This window comes from Chenopodium quinoa, unplaced genomic scaffold (assembly GCF_001683475.1).
Source record: "Chenopodium quinoa cultivar QQ74 unplaced genomic scaffold, ASM168347v1, whole genome shotgun sequence".
NCBI classification, from domain to species: Eukaryota; Viridiplantae; Streptophyta; class Magnoliopsida; order Caryophyllales; family Amaranthaceae; genus Chenopodium; species Chenopodium quinoa.
The window spans coordinates 2,437,924-2,452,500 of record NW_018745251.1 but is presented as its reverse complement, the minus strand read 5'-3'; the positions used below and the strand labels follow the sequence as shown (position 1 = coordinate 2,452,500).

At 46.2% G+C, this 14,577-nt stretch overlaps 1 protein-coding gene across 1 annotated transcript; it reads right to left on the bottom strand.

Annotated features, from left to right (window-relative positions):
- Positions 1–834: 834 nt before the first annotated feature.
- On the bottom strand, positions 835–14,161 carry LOC110711325. The gene is made up of 5 exons (XM_021889704.1): positions 13,575–14,161; positions 13,207–13,484; positions 1,677–1,753; positions 1,063–1,573; positions 835–932 (listed from the first exon to the last, which is right to left on the bottom strand). The coding sequence occupies exons 1-5, from the start codon at positions 14,159–14,161 to the stop codon at positions 835–837; spliced, it is 1,551 nt and encodes a 516-aa protein (XP_021745396.1).
- Between the last annotated feature and the right edge of the window lie 416 nt (positions 14,162–14,577).

The following is a 14,577-nucleotide window of genomic DNA, read 5'->3' as shown; positions in this document are numbered from 1 at the left end:
CAAATATAAGCACAATTTTCCCTATGTAACCTCACTAACATTTCTTACCCTTTTACCTCAAAATTTGATAAAACCAAATACAATCACATCAAAAATCGTGAAACAACTTTCCATTGCTCATGCTCACTTGAATTAATCCATCTCCATGAATTCACCCTATAAATCAAAAGAAAAACAAGTGAAAGATAGGAAAATAAAAGAAAGAAAATTATGAAAAAGAAATAAAAAGAAAAGGTTAGAAATCTGGGTTGCCTCTCGGGAAGCGTTGCTTATGGTCCTAAGCTCGACCCTTCCTCCAAATCATGGAGGATCAAAGGACACCACCTTCTTCACAGTGGTGGAAGGCACAAATTCCTCTTAAAAATTTAGCGACTTCTCATTGTTGCTTGATAAAACTTCATTTGATTGGAATTCTAAAGGAAACTTCTCTCGCTTTAACTTCATTCTCATTCTCTTCTTCCTAGAAGCCCTCGCTTTCTTCTTTACCTTGTTCCTTCTTGCACACGGTTTCACACCATCTACATCCATGGAATCATCCTCCTCCTCTTGAGGACAAAGCTCAAACCAATGCGGAATGTCAATTACCTCTTCGTCCATAGCCTTTAAAAGCTCCTTTTTCTCTTCACTAACTTTCATGCAATCAAAACTCACAAGCACATCATCAAAACTCATAAGAACATCATCAAAAATCTCATGAACATCATTAGTTGAAGAATTAATCTCACAAACAATATCAATGGAGCGAGGGGAATTAACACACATTATTCCTTTCACATGGGACAAAGACTCATGCATCGGTTTTAGCTCAAAACTTTCCTCATCGTTACCAACTCTCTAAGTAATACCACCTCCCTTAACATATATCAAAGCTCCCGAAGTAGCTAAAAAGGGTCTCCCTATAATGATAGGAATATGATCATCTTCCGCAATCCCTAACACAATGAAATCAACGGGGATAGTAAAATCTCCTATATTGAGGGGGACATCCTCAACTCTACCTTTGGGGAACTTAATAGAACGATCTGCCAATTTAAGGGTCATGTTGGTTGGAAGGGAGCTCACCTATCTTAAGTCTCTTGAAGACGGAATAAGGCATGATGCTAACACTAGCATCAAGATCACAAAGGGAATTTTGGAACAATTTTCCTTTAATATTGCAAGGGATGGAGAAATTTCCGGGATATTTCATCTTCGGGGGAAAGTCATTATGGATAAAGGCACTACAACACTCCCCTAAACTCACTGGCTCAACCACATTGCAATCTCTCTTGCTGCTCAAAATTTCCTTAAGAAACTTAGAATAGTTAGACATTTGTTCTAAGACTTTGGTGAAAGGAATAGAAAGATGAATTTTCTTTAGCATCTCGTGGAATTTTCCAAATTGTTCATCCAATTTGTGCCTATTGAACTTTTGGGGGTAAGGAAGTTTGGGTTTGTAAACTTCTTTTTCTTTCTCCTTCACCTTCTCAACTTGTTCCTTAGAAACTTCCTCAACCAAAGGGCTCTCATATCCCTCATTCTCAATTGGACTCTCTTTTGCATCACTCTTCTTAGACACCTTACTCTCAAGGAACTAACCACTCCGTGTGGTGATAGAACAAATCGGTTCCTTATGATCAATTCCTTGTGAAGGTAAAGAAGAAAGGGTGTCATGCTATTTTGGTTACTCTAATTACCCATACCATGATTCTAGCCAAAATTTTGATTATAGTTACCATAACCTTTGTTATGATCCCCATATACTTGGCCATGACTTTGATCATTACAACTATGGTTGTTATAGTTACCACAGAAACCTTGGTTTCCTTGGTTCTTATAACTACTCCCTTGATTATATTTATCAAAATTTCTTTGGTGATGATAATTCCTATCCCCATCATGGTCATCATATCTGATTAGGGGATTTTGCTCCCACCAATCGGAATGCGCCACGTGGGCCAATCAGGTCCTGCCAAGTGTACCCCAGTTGGAACTGTCAGGGTTTGCCACATGGCACACGCCTATTTGTCCACCCTGGACCTATTATGTCATGACACGTGGCATCCTCCATGCCTAATGGAGAAACCGGCCACCTAGGCCCAACTTCCAAGGGAAGCCCAATCAGCCCTAGGTTAACCTAAACCTAGGATTGGCACATTTCCCAAGGTTATAAATACCTCCCTTAATCCTCATTAAGGGGGATGACGCACATTTAACACTCTCGCCTAGAGAGACCCAATCACTTTTATTTCCGCACTAATTACTCCTTAATCAAGTACTAACTTGACCGTCGGAGGCGGATCTCCAATCATCCGGAGCATCCGTTTGTTTTGCAGGTACAGGCGTCCGGTTCCAGTCTCGGAATTGTAACTCTCCCGCAGGAAATCAGAAAACATCGAAACATTTTGGCGCCGTCTGTGGGGAGAGTACTCCTGAGATGGCATCCACGTCTGTACCGACTCCTGAAGAGAGGCGTCCCCTAGACGACCCTCAAGTTCAGTCGGACCATGATACTGAGGAAGAATTTGAAGTTGAAGCTCACACAGCTTCAGACAGAACCCTAAGGGCCCGACGCACCCGTCATACCGAAAGGAGGGAACGGGAACATCTTCACACTAAACTCAGTGATCCAGTCGGCGCACCGCCTGTTCAGCAGCAGCCGGCTGACGGGTCTACTCCCATTACAAGAAACGAACTCATGACCTTCATGAGGGGCTTCAAGGGAGAGATTCAAGAGTTGCTCAACAAGAAACCTGCTCTGGCCAAGGAGCAGTTGGCTAAGAAACCTTCCACTTCAGGGAAGAGGAAGCCAGTTCAAGGGCGAGAGGCGACCCCTCATCCTAACTCTAGAAAGTGGGAGCCGCCTTCCCTTGATTTCACAAAGTACCGCTTTCCTACTCCAGGAAAGAGGAAACCTGTTCGTCATATTCAGGTGGACGGGTCGAAGAAAACATACACAGATGCTCGGTTATTGCTAGAACAGAAGAAGAATGACCGATTGTCAGAGTCGGCCTCTACTTCAGACTTCCAAGACAGTCTACGCAATACCTCGATGAAGTATACTCAGTCGTATCATGAGAGTCAGTCAGGCGACACCTCCCGTCAGTCCGGCTTTCATAGTGACCAGGCGGTACCAAACTTACCATTTGTACCGCAACAACAATATTTTTTGCAGCCACCTCTGTTTGGTGGGCATGCAGCAAACAATGTCCAACCTATGGACTGACAGCTACGGTTGCTTAGACTTGGGGAACAGCCGTCGGCCTTCTCCAAGGAAATTGCTGAAGCCGCTCAGCCGGCCAAAGTGAAAAATGTATTAGTAGGCGCCTATGACGGCACTACTAACCCAGAAGACCATTTGATGGCATTTACCAACCTGATGTACCTTCAAGGGTTGGATGATCCCACTTGGTGCAAGTGTTTCCCAACGACTCTCAAAGGAATCGCACAACAATGGTTCGGCAACCTGCCGACTGGTTGTGTGAATAACTTTAGGACGCTTGCTTACTTATTCACCTCCAACTTTTCCATGAACATACCTGCGAAGAAGACGACCCTTGATTTAGGAACGATTCAGCAGGGCGAGAAGGAGGGGCTTCGTTCTTACATCAGGCGGTTTAACCTGATGAGAATACAGATTCAAGGGTTACCGGATCAGGTAGCCTATACTGACTTTTTCAGAGGCCTCAACGACGGATCGACATTCAAATTTTATTTGGTCCGAAAGAGGGTGGCGACTCTTCAAGAGGCCTTGATTGAAGCGGAAGCCTATATACAGGCGACTGATCTTTGTAGTACAAAACAGTCGGACGGGAAAAGGTTCGACAAAAAAGAAGGACGACAGAAACAGTTATCGAACAAAGATGAAAAGAAAAGAAAAGAAAAGAGGTCTGGGCGGCTGATTCCTCTAAACAGCCGGCCCAGAAGAAGAAAAAAGAATTCAAACCATACTCCCCAAAGTATGCGTTTAACAAGGATAGCCAAGCTATCCTAAAGGAAATCAAGGGACAGATCTCAATTGAGAAGCCGGTCCCCATGAAGGGTTCTGCAAGCAACCGGAACCAAGAAAAATTCTGTGATTATCATGAAGATGTTGGTCATCACACCAACGAATGCATCAGTCTCATGCGGTATCTGGACCGCTTGGCTGAGCAAGGCGATCTTGACTCTTATGTCAAGAAATCTACTGGGAACACTTCCTCAAAAAAGCAGTCGGCCAAAAAGGGTCAACAGGCCGACAGCTCTGATACAGATGATGCAGTCGTCTACACCATTGCAGGCGGCTTCGCAGGAGGCGGTCCCACTATTAGGGGCAACAAAGACAATATCAGGCGGCTAGATGTAAATTCCGTTCACCAAGAACAACCCCCCAAATATTCATTTCCTGAGATTGTCATCACTGAAGAAGATCTAAGAGGGGTAAGGGGGCCGCATGACGACCCTATCGTTATTGAATGTAAAGTGGCCAACCAGAGAGTTGGCCGAATCCTTATAGATACTGGAAGCTCCTCAGATCTTATTAGTAGCAAATGTCTGTCAAAACTAAAATATCAGACTGATTGCATACATCCGGCATCCCACCCTTTAGTAGGGTTTGGAGGAGGAGTCGTCCACCCAGTGGGACGAGTGGATTTACCCATCCGCCTGGGTGAAAAAGGGGAAGGACGACACATGGTAGTCCGGTTCCTGGTAGTAGAAGAACTCTCGGCCTACAACATGATTCTGGGACGACCAACCCTGAATAATTCCAAGGCTGTTATAATCCCATCTCTTATGTTGCTCAAGTTTGAGATGGATAATGGAACAGTCGGGTCCCTAAGGGGAGATCAGAGGATGGCCCGAGAGTGCTATCTCTCGGATATCAAGCCCACTGTTATGGCCGCTGGGTCAAGTGGTGGAAAAACAGACCTTGACAATATCAAGGAGAGTGCGCCTGTTCAAGAAGCAGGCGGCAAGAAGAGAAAGGCAGCCCAGACAGGGGCCGCAAGAAAGGACAGAAAATAGCAATCATTGGCAGAGGAGCGGTCGGATGAATTCTGCCCTCAGCCGGCTGGTGAGCATACGGACTTGATCTTAGACGACTCACGTCCTGAGCAAACAGTCAAAGTTGGGACGACTGCTCTAAGAGTCCTGGGTGACGATTTTCACAAACTATTGAAAGAATACAAGGACATCTTTGCATTCAAAGTCCGCGAAATGCCAGGCATTAGTCCTGACCTGGCGGTACATAAACTGGCTGTGGATCCGAAAAAGAAGCCGATAAGGCAGAAGAAACGGAACCATGGCGAAGAAAGAAGTCAGGCGGCAGCCGCCGAAGGTAAAAAACTACTTGATGTATGGTTCATTCGGCAATGTTACTTCCCAGACTGGGTTGCAAATGTGGTGCTTGTTAAAAAGCCGAATGGCACTTGGCGAATGTGTGTAGACTACACAGATTTAAACAAGGCATGCCCCAAAGATAGTTACCCTCTGCCTAAAATTGATAACCTGGTCGACTCAACAGCCGGCCATGCTTTGATGAGCTTTATGGACGCCTACTCTGGTTTCCATCAAATTCCTTTATGGAAGAAAGATCAGGAGAAGACGGCCTTCGTCACTGATCAAGGGTTATACTGTTACACGGTCATGCCGTTCGGTCTTAAGAATGCCCCGGCCACCTTCCAGCGAATGATAAACACTGTGTTCTTTGATCAGATTGGGAGAAACGTCGAGGCATACATTGATGATATGATTGTTAAGTCTAAGCTTCAAATAGATCATCTGTCGGACCTCCGAGAAACTTTCGCCACACTCAGGCGGCACCATGTCATGCTCAATCCCAAGAAATGTGTATTTGGAGTTGAGTCTGGGAAATTTCTCGGATTCCTTATCAATCAGAGAGGAATAGAGGCGAACCCTAAGAAGGTGCAGGCGGTCATCGACATGCAGTCGCCTCGTACCGTCCGAGAGGTTCAGAAGTTAACAGGTTGTCTGGCGGCCTTGGGAAGATTTCTAAGCCGATCAGGCGACAAATTTTTATATTTACTCCAAGCCATTAAGAAGAAGGCAAGGTTTGAATGGGGGCCGGATGCTGAGGCGGCCTTCCAGAAATTGAAAGTGCACTTGCATTCCTTGCCGAGGCTGGTCAGCCCTTTGCCCAAAGAAGTACTCTACATGTACCTGGCCGTCTCTGATCATGCGTTAAGCGCTGTTCTTCTTGCTGAAAGAGACGGCTGTCAGCTACCGGTCTACTTTGTCAGTCATGTACTAAAAAATGCCGAGTTGGGGTATCCTTTAGTGGAGAAATTTGGTCTTGCGCTTTTCATGGCTGTTAAAAAATTGAAGCCCTACTTTTTAGCACATGCATTCGTCGTGTATACAGATCAACCTATCAAGCGGCCACTAACCACCATGGAGTCGTCAGGCCGGATGATCAAATGGGCCATAGAAATACAGAGCCTCGAAGATACTTTCGAGTCTAGAAAAGCAGTGAAGGGGCAAGCCTTTGCTGACTTTATTGTTGAGATGACTCGTCCCCCTGATTCTCGAGATCCAGACCAAGTCTGGAAGGTATATGTGGATGGAAGCTCTACTTCAAATGGTTGTGGAGCAGGCGTCATATTTCAGTCGCCAGAGGGAGACAGGTACGAGTTGCTCTACGCTTCAGTTTTCAGGCCTCAAACAATGAGGCAGAATATGAAGCTTTACTAGCCGGAATCCGCATGTGTAAGGCGGCAGGGGCACGAAAGATAGACGCCTGTTCCGATTCACAATTGATAGTGAGTCAGTATAATGGCGAATACGAAGCAACCCATCCGGCCATGATCAAGTATTTACAGGCGGTACGACAGGCAGTCGGATCCCTTGAAGAATTTCATCTGACTCAAGTGCTGAGATCAGAAAACAACCAGGCGGATGCACTTTCAAAATTAGCATCATCCGCCTCTTGTGATACTCTTCGAACTGTTTTTTGGGAAGTAATGGAGAAGAGAAGCATCGAGGAAGACCCTATTGGAATCCTAGACAGAAGCTCAACCTGGATGGATCCAATCAGGGCATATCTGACAGACGGTACCCTGCCGGATGATCATCACCAGGTGGCAGCGCTGAAAAAACGGGCAGCCAGTTTTGAAATGATAAAGGGAGAACTTCACAAAAGAGGGTACCTTCAACCCTACTTCAAGTGTGTTACTCCTGAAAAGGGACGAGAGATACTAGACGATCTTCACTCTGGTTACTGCGCTTCCCATATAGGCGGTAGGTCGCTTGCTCAACGGACAAGGCGGCAGGGATACTTTTGGCCTACTTTAGAAGCAGAGGCAATGGAGATGGTGAAAAAATGTGACAAGTGCCAAAGGTTTGGCAAACTAATTCACCGTCCGGCTACTGACCTCACTACCATTCATAGCCCACTACCGTTTGCTAAGTGGGGCATGGATATTCTGGGTCCCTATACGCCTGCTACAGGCGGAAGGAGGTACATACTTGTTGCAGTCGACTACTTCACTAAATGGGTGGAGGCGGAGGCTGTATAGGGAATCAAGACGAAGGATGTAATTTCATTCATCTGGAAAAATGTCATCACTCGGTTCGGGGTTCCCATGTCTATGGTTTTTGATAATGGTCCCCAATTTGAGACGCCTGTTCTCAAAAGCTGGTTGGGTGACCAAGGAATTGCACACCACTTTGCATCATTCGGCCGTCCACAAGCAAACGGCCAGGTAGAAGCCTTTAATAAAATCATCTCAGACGGTCTAAAGAAAAAGATTGAACGAGCAGGCGGCCTATGGGCGGATGAATTACCACATGTTCTCTGGGCCATTAGGACGACTGAAAAAGGGGCGACTAGAGAAACTCCATTCCTCCTAACTTATGGTGCGGAAGCTGTTCTTCCGATTGAACACTACGAGCCGACTCTTCGAGTAATGCTATATGACAAAGAGGCAAACTGGGAAGCCATCCGCCTGGCATTAGACTCACTCCCAGAAAGGTGGGGCAATGCTGTCTTGCGCCATTAAATTTACCGCCTGAGAATGACTAGATCATACAACAAAAAAGTACACAGGCGTCCACTCAAAGTGGGGGACTTTGTACTTAGAAAAATGGAAGCATTTGGTAGGGCTAATGAGTTTGGCAAATTAACTCCTAACTGGGAGGACCCTACCGAATCTATGAAGAGGTCAGGGACGGTACTTACCGTCTGGAAACACGGCCAACCATTGCCTCGAACCTGGAATGTAGATAATCTTAAGAAATATTTCTTTTGAATAATGTAAATAGTCGAGGGCTACTTAATAAAAGTTTGATGTTTCATTCAATTTTGTACTAAGAGGGGCATGCCTACTGACAAACAGTTGGCTACTCTCCATGTTTAATTTTTATTCTTACCTAAGAGGGGCATGCCAACTGACAAACAGTCGGCTACTCTCCATGTTTAATTTTTATTCTTACCTAAGAGGGGCATGCCAACTGACAAACAGTCGGCTACTCTCCATGTTTATTTTTCATTCTTACTTAAGAGGGGCACGCCGCTTGTCTCATGCAACCGGCTACTCTCCCATAACACAGTTCACCAAGAACTATCAAAGGCTCATAGCTAAAATGATCAGACCAGGCGCCAAGCCAACTGATCCAAATATAAGTTCAATTCGACCTGTCCCAACATTATAGCAGGCGTCCGACGGCATCCATCCGGATGAAATTCGTCGCAGAGAGCAGCTCCCTTTTGGGTGGAACATTGTTCTATAAAACCATTACACGGCACCTATACGACTGTCTAACCAAGACAACCACGTAGCCGTTTCCCGGACAAGGCTACCCCTCACTTAACTGACTAATCAGGTCAAACAAGTGTTCGCAGTAACCATCCGTGTCAACCAACCGACTGAACTACTTGGGATAAGAACAGTCGGTATCTTATGAGTTAATAACCAACAAACATTGGCAAATAAAGGGGAGCAACCGGTACCCACCGCTTGAAACCTCTACTACTCAGTTACCCGGCGACTAGGTAACAATCATGTTTACCTGGTCACTCCTTAAAAATTTAGTATAAGACTAAAAAGGTGTTCATACAGCGCCTGTTCACACTAGGTTAAATGTGGCGGGAAATAGTCGGCCTGGACCGACTAGAATCTCTAGCTTAAAAAAACAACAAAAAAAGCAAGGCAGGTAGGAAACCACCTTCCTACTTGGATAAAGGGGATCCAGTCTTTAAAGTGGCCGACTGATCGCTTAGCCTGGAAACAGACAACCAGTCGTCCAGGGGCATAGGTGGTGTGATTAACTACCTTGTACCTGTCTACAACTATCGGCCATGTAAAATAGTCGGTATAAGTATGCAATTGGATATCAAAGTTTCGATACTTAACAAATTTTAACAAATTCAAAACGAAACAAATTCAAAGGACTGGCATAAACATTCATACCCCCGGCCCCTTGGCCGGGTAAAAGATACAAAAGAAAGCCGGTCATGAAGACCGGCAAAATATTCAGAACCCCGGCCCCCTGGCTGGGTAAATAGAAACAAACGGCACGCAGGCCGTGAAAAGAAGACATAAAGCTTAAGAAAGGGGCAGATCTTCAATAATAGCAGCTGTCGCCTGGTCAGCACTCTTTTTGCTGGACTCGGCTTCAGCTGCATCCTTCTTCGATGCATCACCCCCAAGCGGCACAAGAGCCACTACCGGCTCCTCCTCCTCCAACGCCTCGTCCTCAGCAGCCGCCAGGATCTCTTGATTATATCTATCAGAACACTGGCGGTACGTTTTTTCCCAGGAGGAAAAGTCGGCATTGGGGAAGAGGCGGCCCCAGGTCAGGCGCTGGATTTGAGCAGAGTCTTCCATCATCTCTCGGACCAGCTCCTTCTTTTCTTGCTCGGCCTTCGCCGAGAGCTCCTGAGTAAGACTCTTCTCCTAGGTCACCAGGCGTTCCTTAACGTGCGCCAAGGATTTCTCCAAGGTGTCGTATGAGGACATTTTTTGGCGAAGAGGTCTCAGCTCGGCCTTGAGATTGTTGATGGTCGCCTCCAGCTCATTATTTTTCTTCTGGGTCGCCTCTAACTGAGCCCGGATAGCAGAAGTAGCCTGCGCCTGATAATAAAGAATATCAATCGTCAAAATCTCATTTTGGGCAATTTGAAACATTGCCTTATCACAGTCAGAGGCGGCCATAGCTTTTGCAGCCTTTACCTCTTTGTTCTTCCTGTCAAGCGGCTTGCGAAGGCCGTTCACTCGGAGCAGGGCCTAAGTTAAAGGGAACAGGCGTCAGTTTCCAAACAAAAACAGGCGTCCTGGAATTTAAATAACCAAAAATATGCTAAGTATACCTCAGCAAGGACCCCTGCAATCCCGTCTAGGTCAAGGGTGACGACACCCCTGACCGCCTCCCTTTCAGCTGGAGGAACGGCTTTGATCATAGACTTGGCCACCTCGACCAAGTCCGGCTCCTGAGGGCAGGCTGCATCAATCATAAACAAACGAGTTAGACCTAGTAAAGAAGGGAGGAAGTCTAAATTCACAAAGACAACTTCATACTTTTAGGCGGCCCGATTGGAGTTTTAGAAGGAGTGGACGGCTGTTTCTCAGCCGCCGCATGTTTCCTGGCAGAACCAGGAGAGCTCGCAACAGTCGTCCTCCGGGTCTTGGAGTTCGGCTGTTGGGAAGAAGAGGCTCTTGGAGTGCCCGTCTAAAAAAAAAAAACACTCGGTCAGTATATGCATAAACCCAACTCCAAAAAGAGAGTGAAAGGTTCGGAGCTCACCAAGGGCGCCCCCTTGTTGGGGGAGTCGGTTGAGGATTGTTGCATGATGGAGGCTCGCAACATGGCTGCCGCAGTCTTGGAGGCGGTAATTTTGCTCATGGCGTCAGCTGCAAAAAAAAATAGCAAAGTTAATAAAAAGTCATAACAGTAATGCATGGAAAAAACAGAGTATTCAACAGGCCGACTACCTCTTGAACACCGACTGCTAAGGCCACAGGCGGCCAGAAAGTACTCGTCATAGAGCCATTTGAAGCTCGGGACGCAGTGCAGGGGTACTTGCTCTCGTACCCCTGTAGTAGAGTCGACCCTCGACTCTACTTTAAAGAGTCCTTTATCCAGGATCTCTTTCTTGGCTTTGGGGGGAACAGGCGGCATGCTGCGGCCGCCTGCAAGAAGAGGCGGATTCCTGTTCCACTTGTTAAAGCGCTTGTTCAGCTTTGTGTCTGAACTTTCAATGATAAGGAAGGTGTTTCGCCAATCCTTCCACTTGTTTGCTTTACCTCTTGTCATGAGGTAGCCTCTGTGGCTCGTCAATTGATACCAGCCAGTACCGCCTGCCTTAGGGGTCCGGCTGAGGTAGTTCATGTGGGCGAAAGCCTCGAAGTTTGGCTCCACCTAGTGCAGTTCGCACCCGACCACATAGCCGAGTACGTTGACCCAGGAGTTTGGGGCTAACTGCCATAACCCCAACTCATACCCATCCAAGATCCGCTGAACAGCCGGATGTAGTGGGAAGCGCAACCCAACCCTGATGGCCGCCTCATAGCAGCCAAAGCAGGCGCCATCATAACTAGTACCAGCTGGCCAAACGACTGTGTCTTCTGGATCCGGCACGAAAACTAAAAAGCCGGGGCCCATTGTATGGTTCGCAATAAAGCTCCCCACTTTCTCTTGCATGGCCGTGATCCGGCCCCGTGGGACAGTGCAGTAGTAGGGGGTATTTTGCTCTCGGTAAGAGGCGGATGGCTCCGCCCAATTGTCCCCCTTCTCAACTGCGTGAGAAAGCCTCGCCTCTTGTAGGCGGCTGTTTTTCTCTTCTGTGTCCAGAGAAGCATGTCCAGAAGAGCTAGACTCGGATTCGTCCTCTGACGAGTCCGAAGAGGACGACTCCTCCCCTCTCCCAGAGGGGCCCGCCTCCTCTCCTTCAAAAGGAGCAGGAGAGAATGTAGACTTGTCAACTGTAAAATTGGAAGGGGTCACTTTAACTCCTCCCTAAGAATTGTCGGCTTTCAAGCCCCTTTGGTTCACTTCCACATCTGGCGCCTAGTCAGATGTTTCACTAATCGGCACCCTGTGGGAGGAGCCGTCTAAGTTCGAAATCCTAGCATTTCTTTTTGTTCTGGCCATCATGTTCTGCATAGACACAGAGACAATCGGACTTTGTATAAAGGGCAAAGATGGGTCCGGAAAAGGGCAGGCGGCACTCCTAGTCCTAGATTCAGCCGTCCCCGGTGACCGGCTGATCACTAACCTAGGTCGTGTCGTGTGCTTCCGTGGTGCCATTTCAAAAAAGAATAAAATAAAGAAAAAATTAAGAGTAGGAGAACCGACGGTTACCTGAACGAGTGAAGTTGACGAAGTTCTGGAAATCTTGTGTAGTCGGCTTGTCAGAGCAGGCGGTAGGCAAAAATGGTCCGAAATGTCAGAGCAAGTTCAGGGGTCCGAATATTCTCTCTAAAAGTTCTCAAATGTGAAAATGACTGAAGTCAACACCCCCTTATATAGGCGAAGTGAGAAGTCGAAGGGTCACTTCCAAAATTCAAAATTTGGGCGGGAGAATCTCTCGGCCTTTCGCCGAGTGACACCTGTAGCAGGCTGTCGCCTGTCATAGGTAACGCGTGACCAGTCACGTGCCACCTGTGAGGGGCAAATGATTAGGGGATTTTGCTCCCACCAATCGGAATGCGCCACGTGGGCCAATCAGGTCCTGCCAAGTGTACCCCAGTTGGAACTGTCAGGGTTTGCCACGTGGCACACGCCTATTTTTCCACCCTGGACCTATTATGTCATGACACGTGGCATCCTCCATGCCTAATGGAGAAACCGACCACCTAGGCCCAACTTCCAAGGGAAGCCCAATCAGCCCTAGGTTAACCTAAACCTAGGATTGGCACGTATCCCAAGGTTTTAAATACCTCCCTTAATCCTCATTAAGGGGGATGACGCACATTTAACACTCTCGCCTAGAGAGACCCAATCACTTTTATTTCCGCACTAATTACTCCTTAATCAAGTACTAACTTGACCGTCGGAGGCGGATCTCCAATCATCCGGAGCATCCGTTTGTTTTGCAGGTACAGGCGTCCGGTTCTAGTCTTGGAATTGTAACTCTCCCGCAGGACATCAGAAAACCCCGAAACAATATCCATCACAAAAAGAATTTGGGCAAATGAAGCATCATGATCACTCTTTCCACATAAATCACAAACCAACATTCTTTAATCATGCAACAAGAAGCGAAAAGAGGGTTAGAGTGAGAAGATGTACCTCTCCCCGGAAATTGGGAGGGAAGGGTTTGAGCTTGTGAAGAAGCATTCTCAAGCTTTGCCTTGATAGAAACCACTTCTTTCCCTAAGTCCGAAAGTTGTGTGGACAGATTGTTCATGGCATTGAGTTGTTTAACCGAGCTATTTTCGCTTGTCGACTCTACCTCAACTTCTTGCCAATCCATGTAGTTCCTCACTACATCGTCTTTAACATCCACAACCTCTTCCACCGTCTTATTCATGATTGCGCCTCCAGCTCCGGCATCAAGACTTGACCTCCTTGAGGACTCAAACCACTATAAAAAAATTTGAATGATTTGGTAAGTGGGGATTCCATGGTGAGGACACTCTCTTTGATAATCCTTGTACCTTTCCCATGCTTCATAGAGGCTTTCACTAGTCCTTTGCTTGAAATTTTGAATCAAAGCTCTAATCTCCGCCGTTTTCTTTTGAGGGAAGAAACGGGAAAGAAATTCCTTGGTGACTTCATCCCAAGTTCTCAAACAATTTGGATTCATTTCCTTGTCTAGCCACTCTTGAGCTCTTCCAATTAGAGAGAAAGAAAATATCTTGAGCCTTATGAATTCTTGCGCTACATCGCTCACCTTAATTGTGTTGCAATATTTCTCGAACTCCTTATTATGATTGAGCGGACTTTCGTTTGTTCCTCCACTATATTGTCTTCTTTCAATCAAATTTATCATTGCCGACTTGATTTCAAAATCACTATCCGGGATCAATAATGGAGCAATCCCGCTATCATACTTGTATGCACCCGAAGTGCCCAAATCCTTCAATGTAACCCTCGGGACTTCTCCCATGTTAACTTGGGCACATAAACTCAAAAAGAAATTATTAGTAGCACGGCTACCAATGTAGCCAAAAGAGAAAAATCTTTTTGTATTTTCGAAATAAGGTGAAATAGACTCAACAACAATAGCAAATAACAACGCCATACCTCGGCAACGACGCCATTTTGAATAAGGGTTGAGACTAGGTCGTTGGACTAATCTTCCCTAGGCCAAACACAATTTGTAATCACTCAACACACCCTTATAACTAGCATAAGAGTAAGTCGAGGGTCTAACCACTAGGAATGGGAGGTGAATGCTAATACTAAAGCTAAGCTATTTGGAAGTAATGAAGTAAAGTGTGTATATTCAAAGACAATCAAACAATCAAAATTAGGGTTTAGGATCCACATATACATGCAACGGATACAACTAATTGGGATTGGAATTGGAATTGACTAAGTCGAGTGTTGCAAGGGAAAATCAAAATGCAATTATAAGAGTTTGACAAACTATTCTCCTAGAGGTCAAACTAGCGCCAACTACGAGAGACTCTAGCTATGAACTTCACAAACCAACTC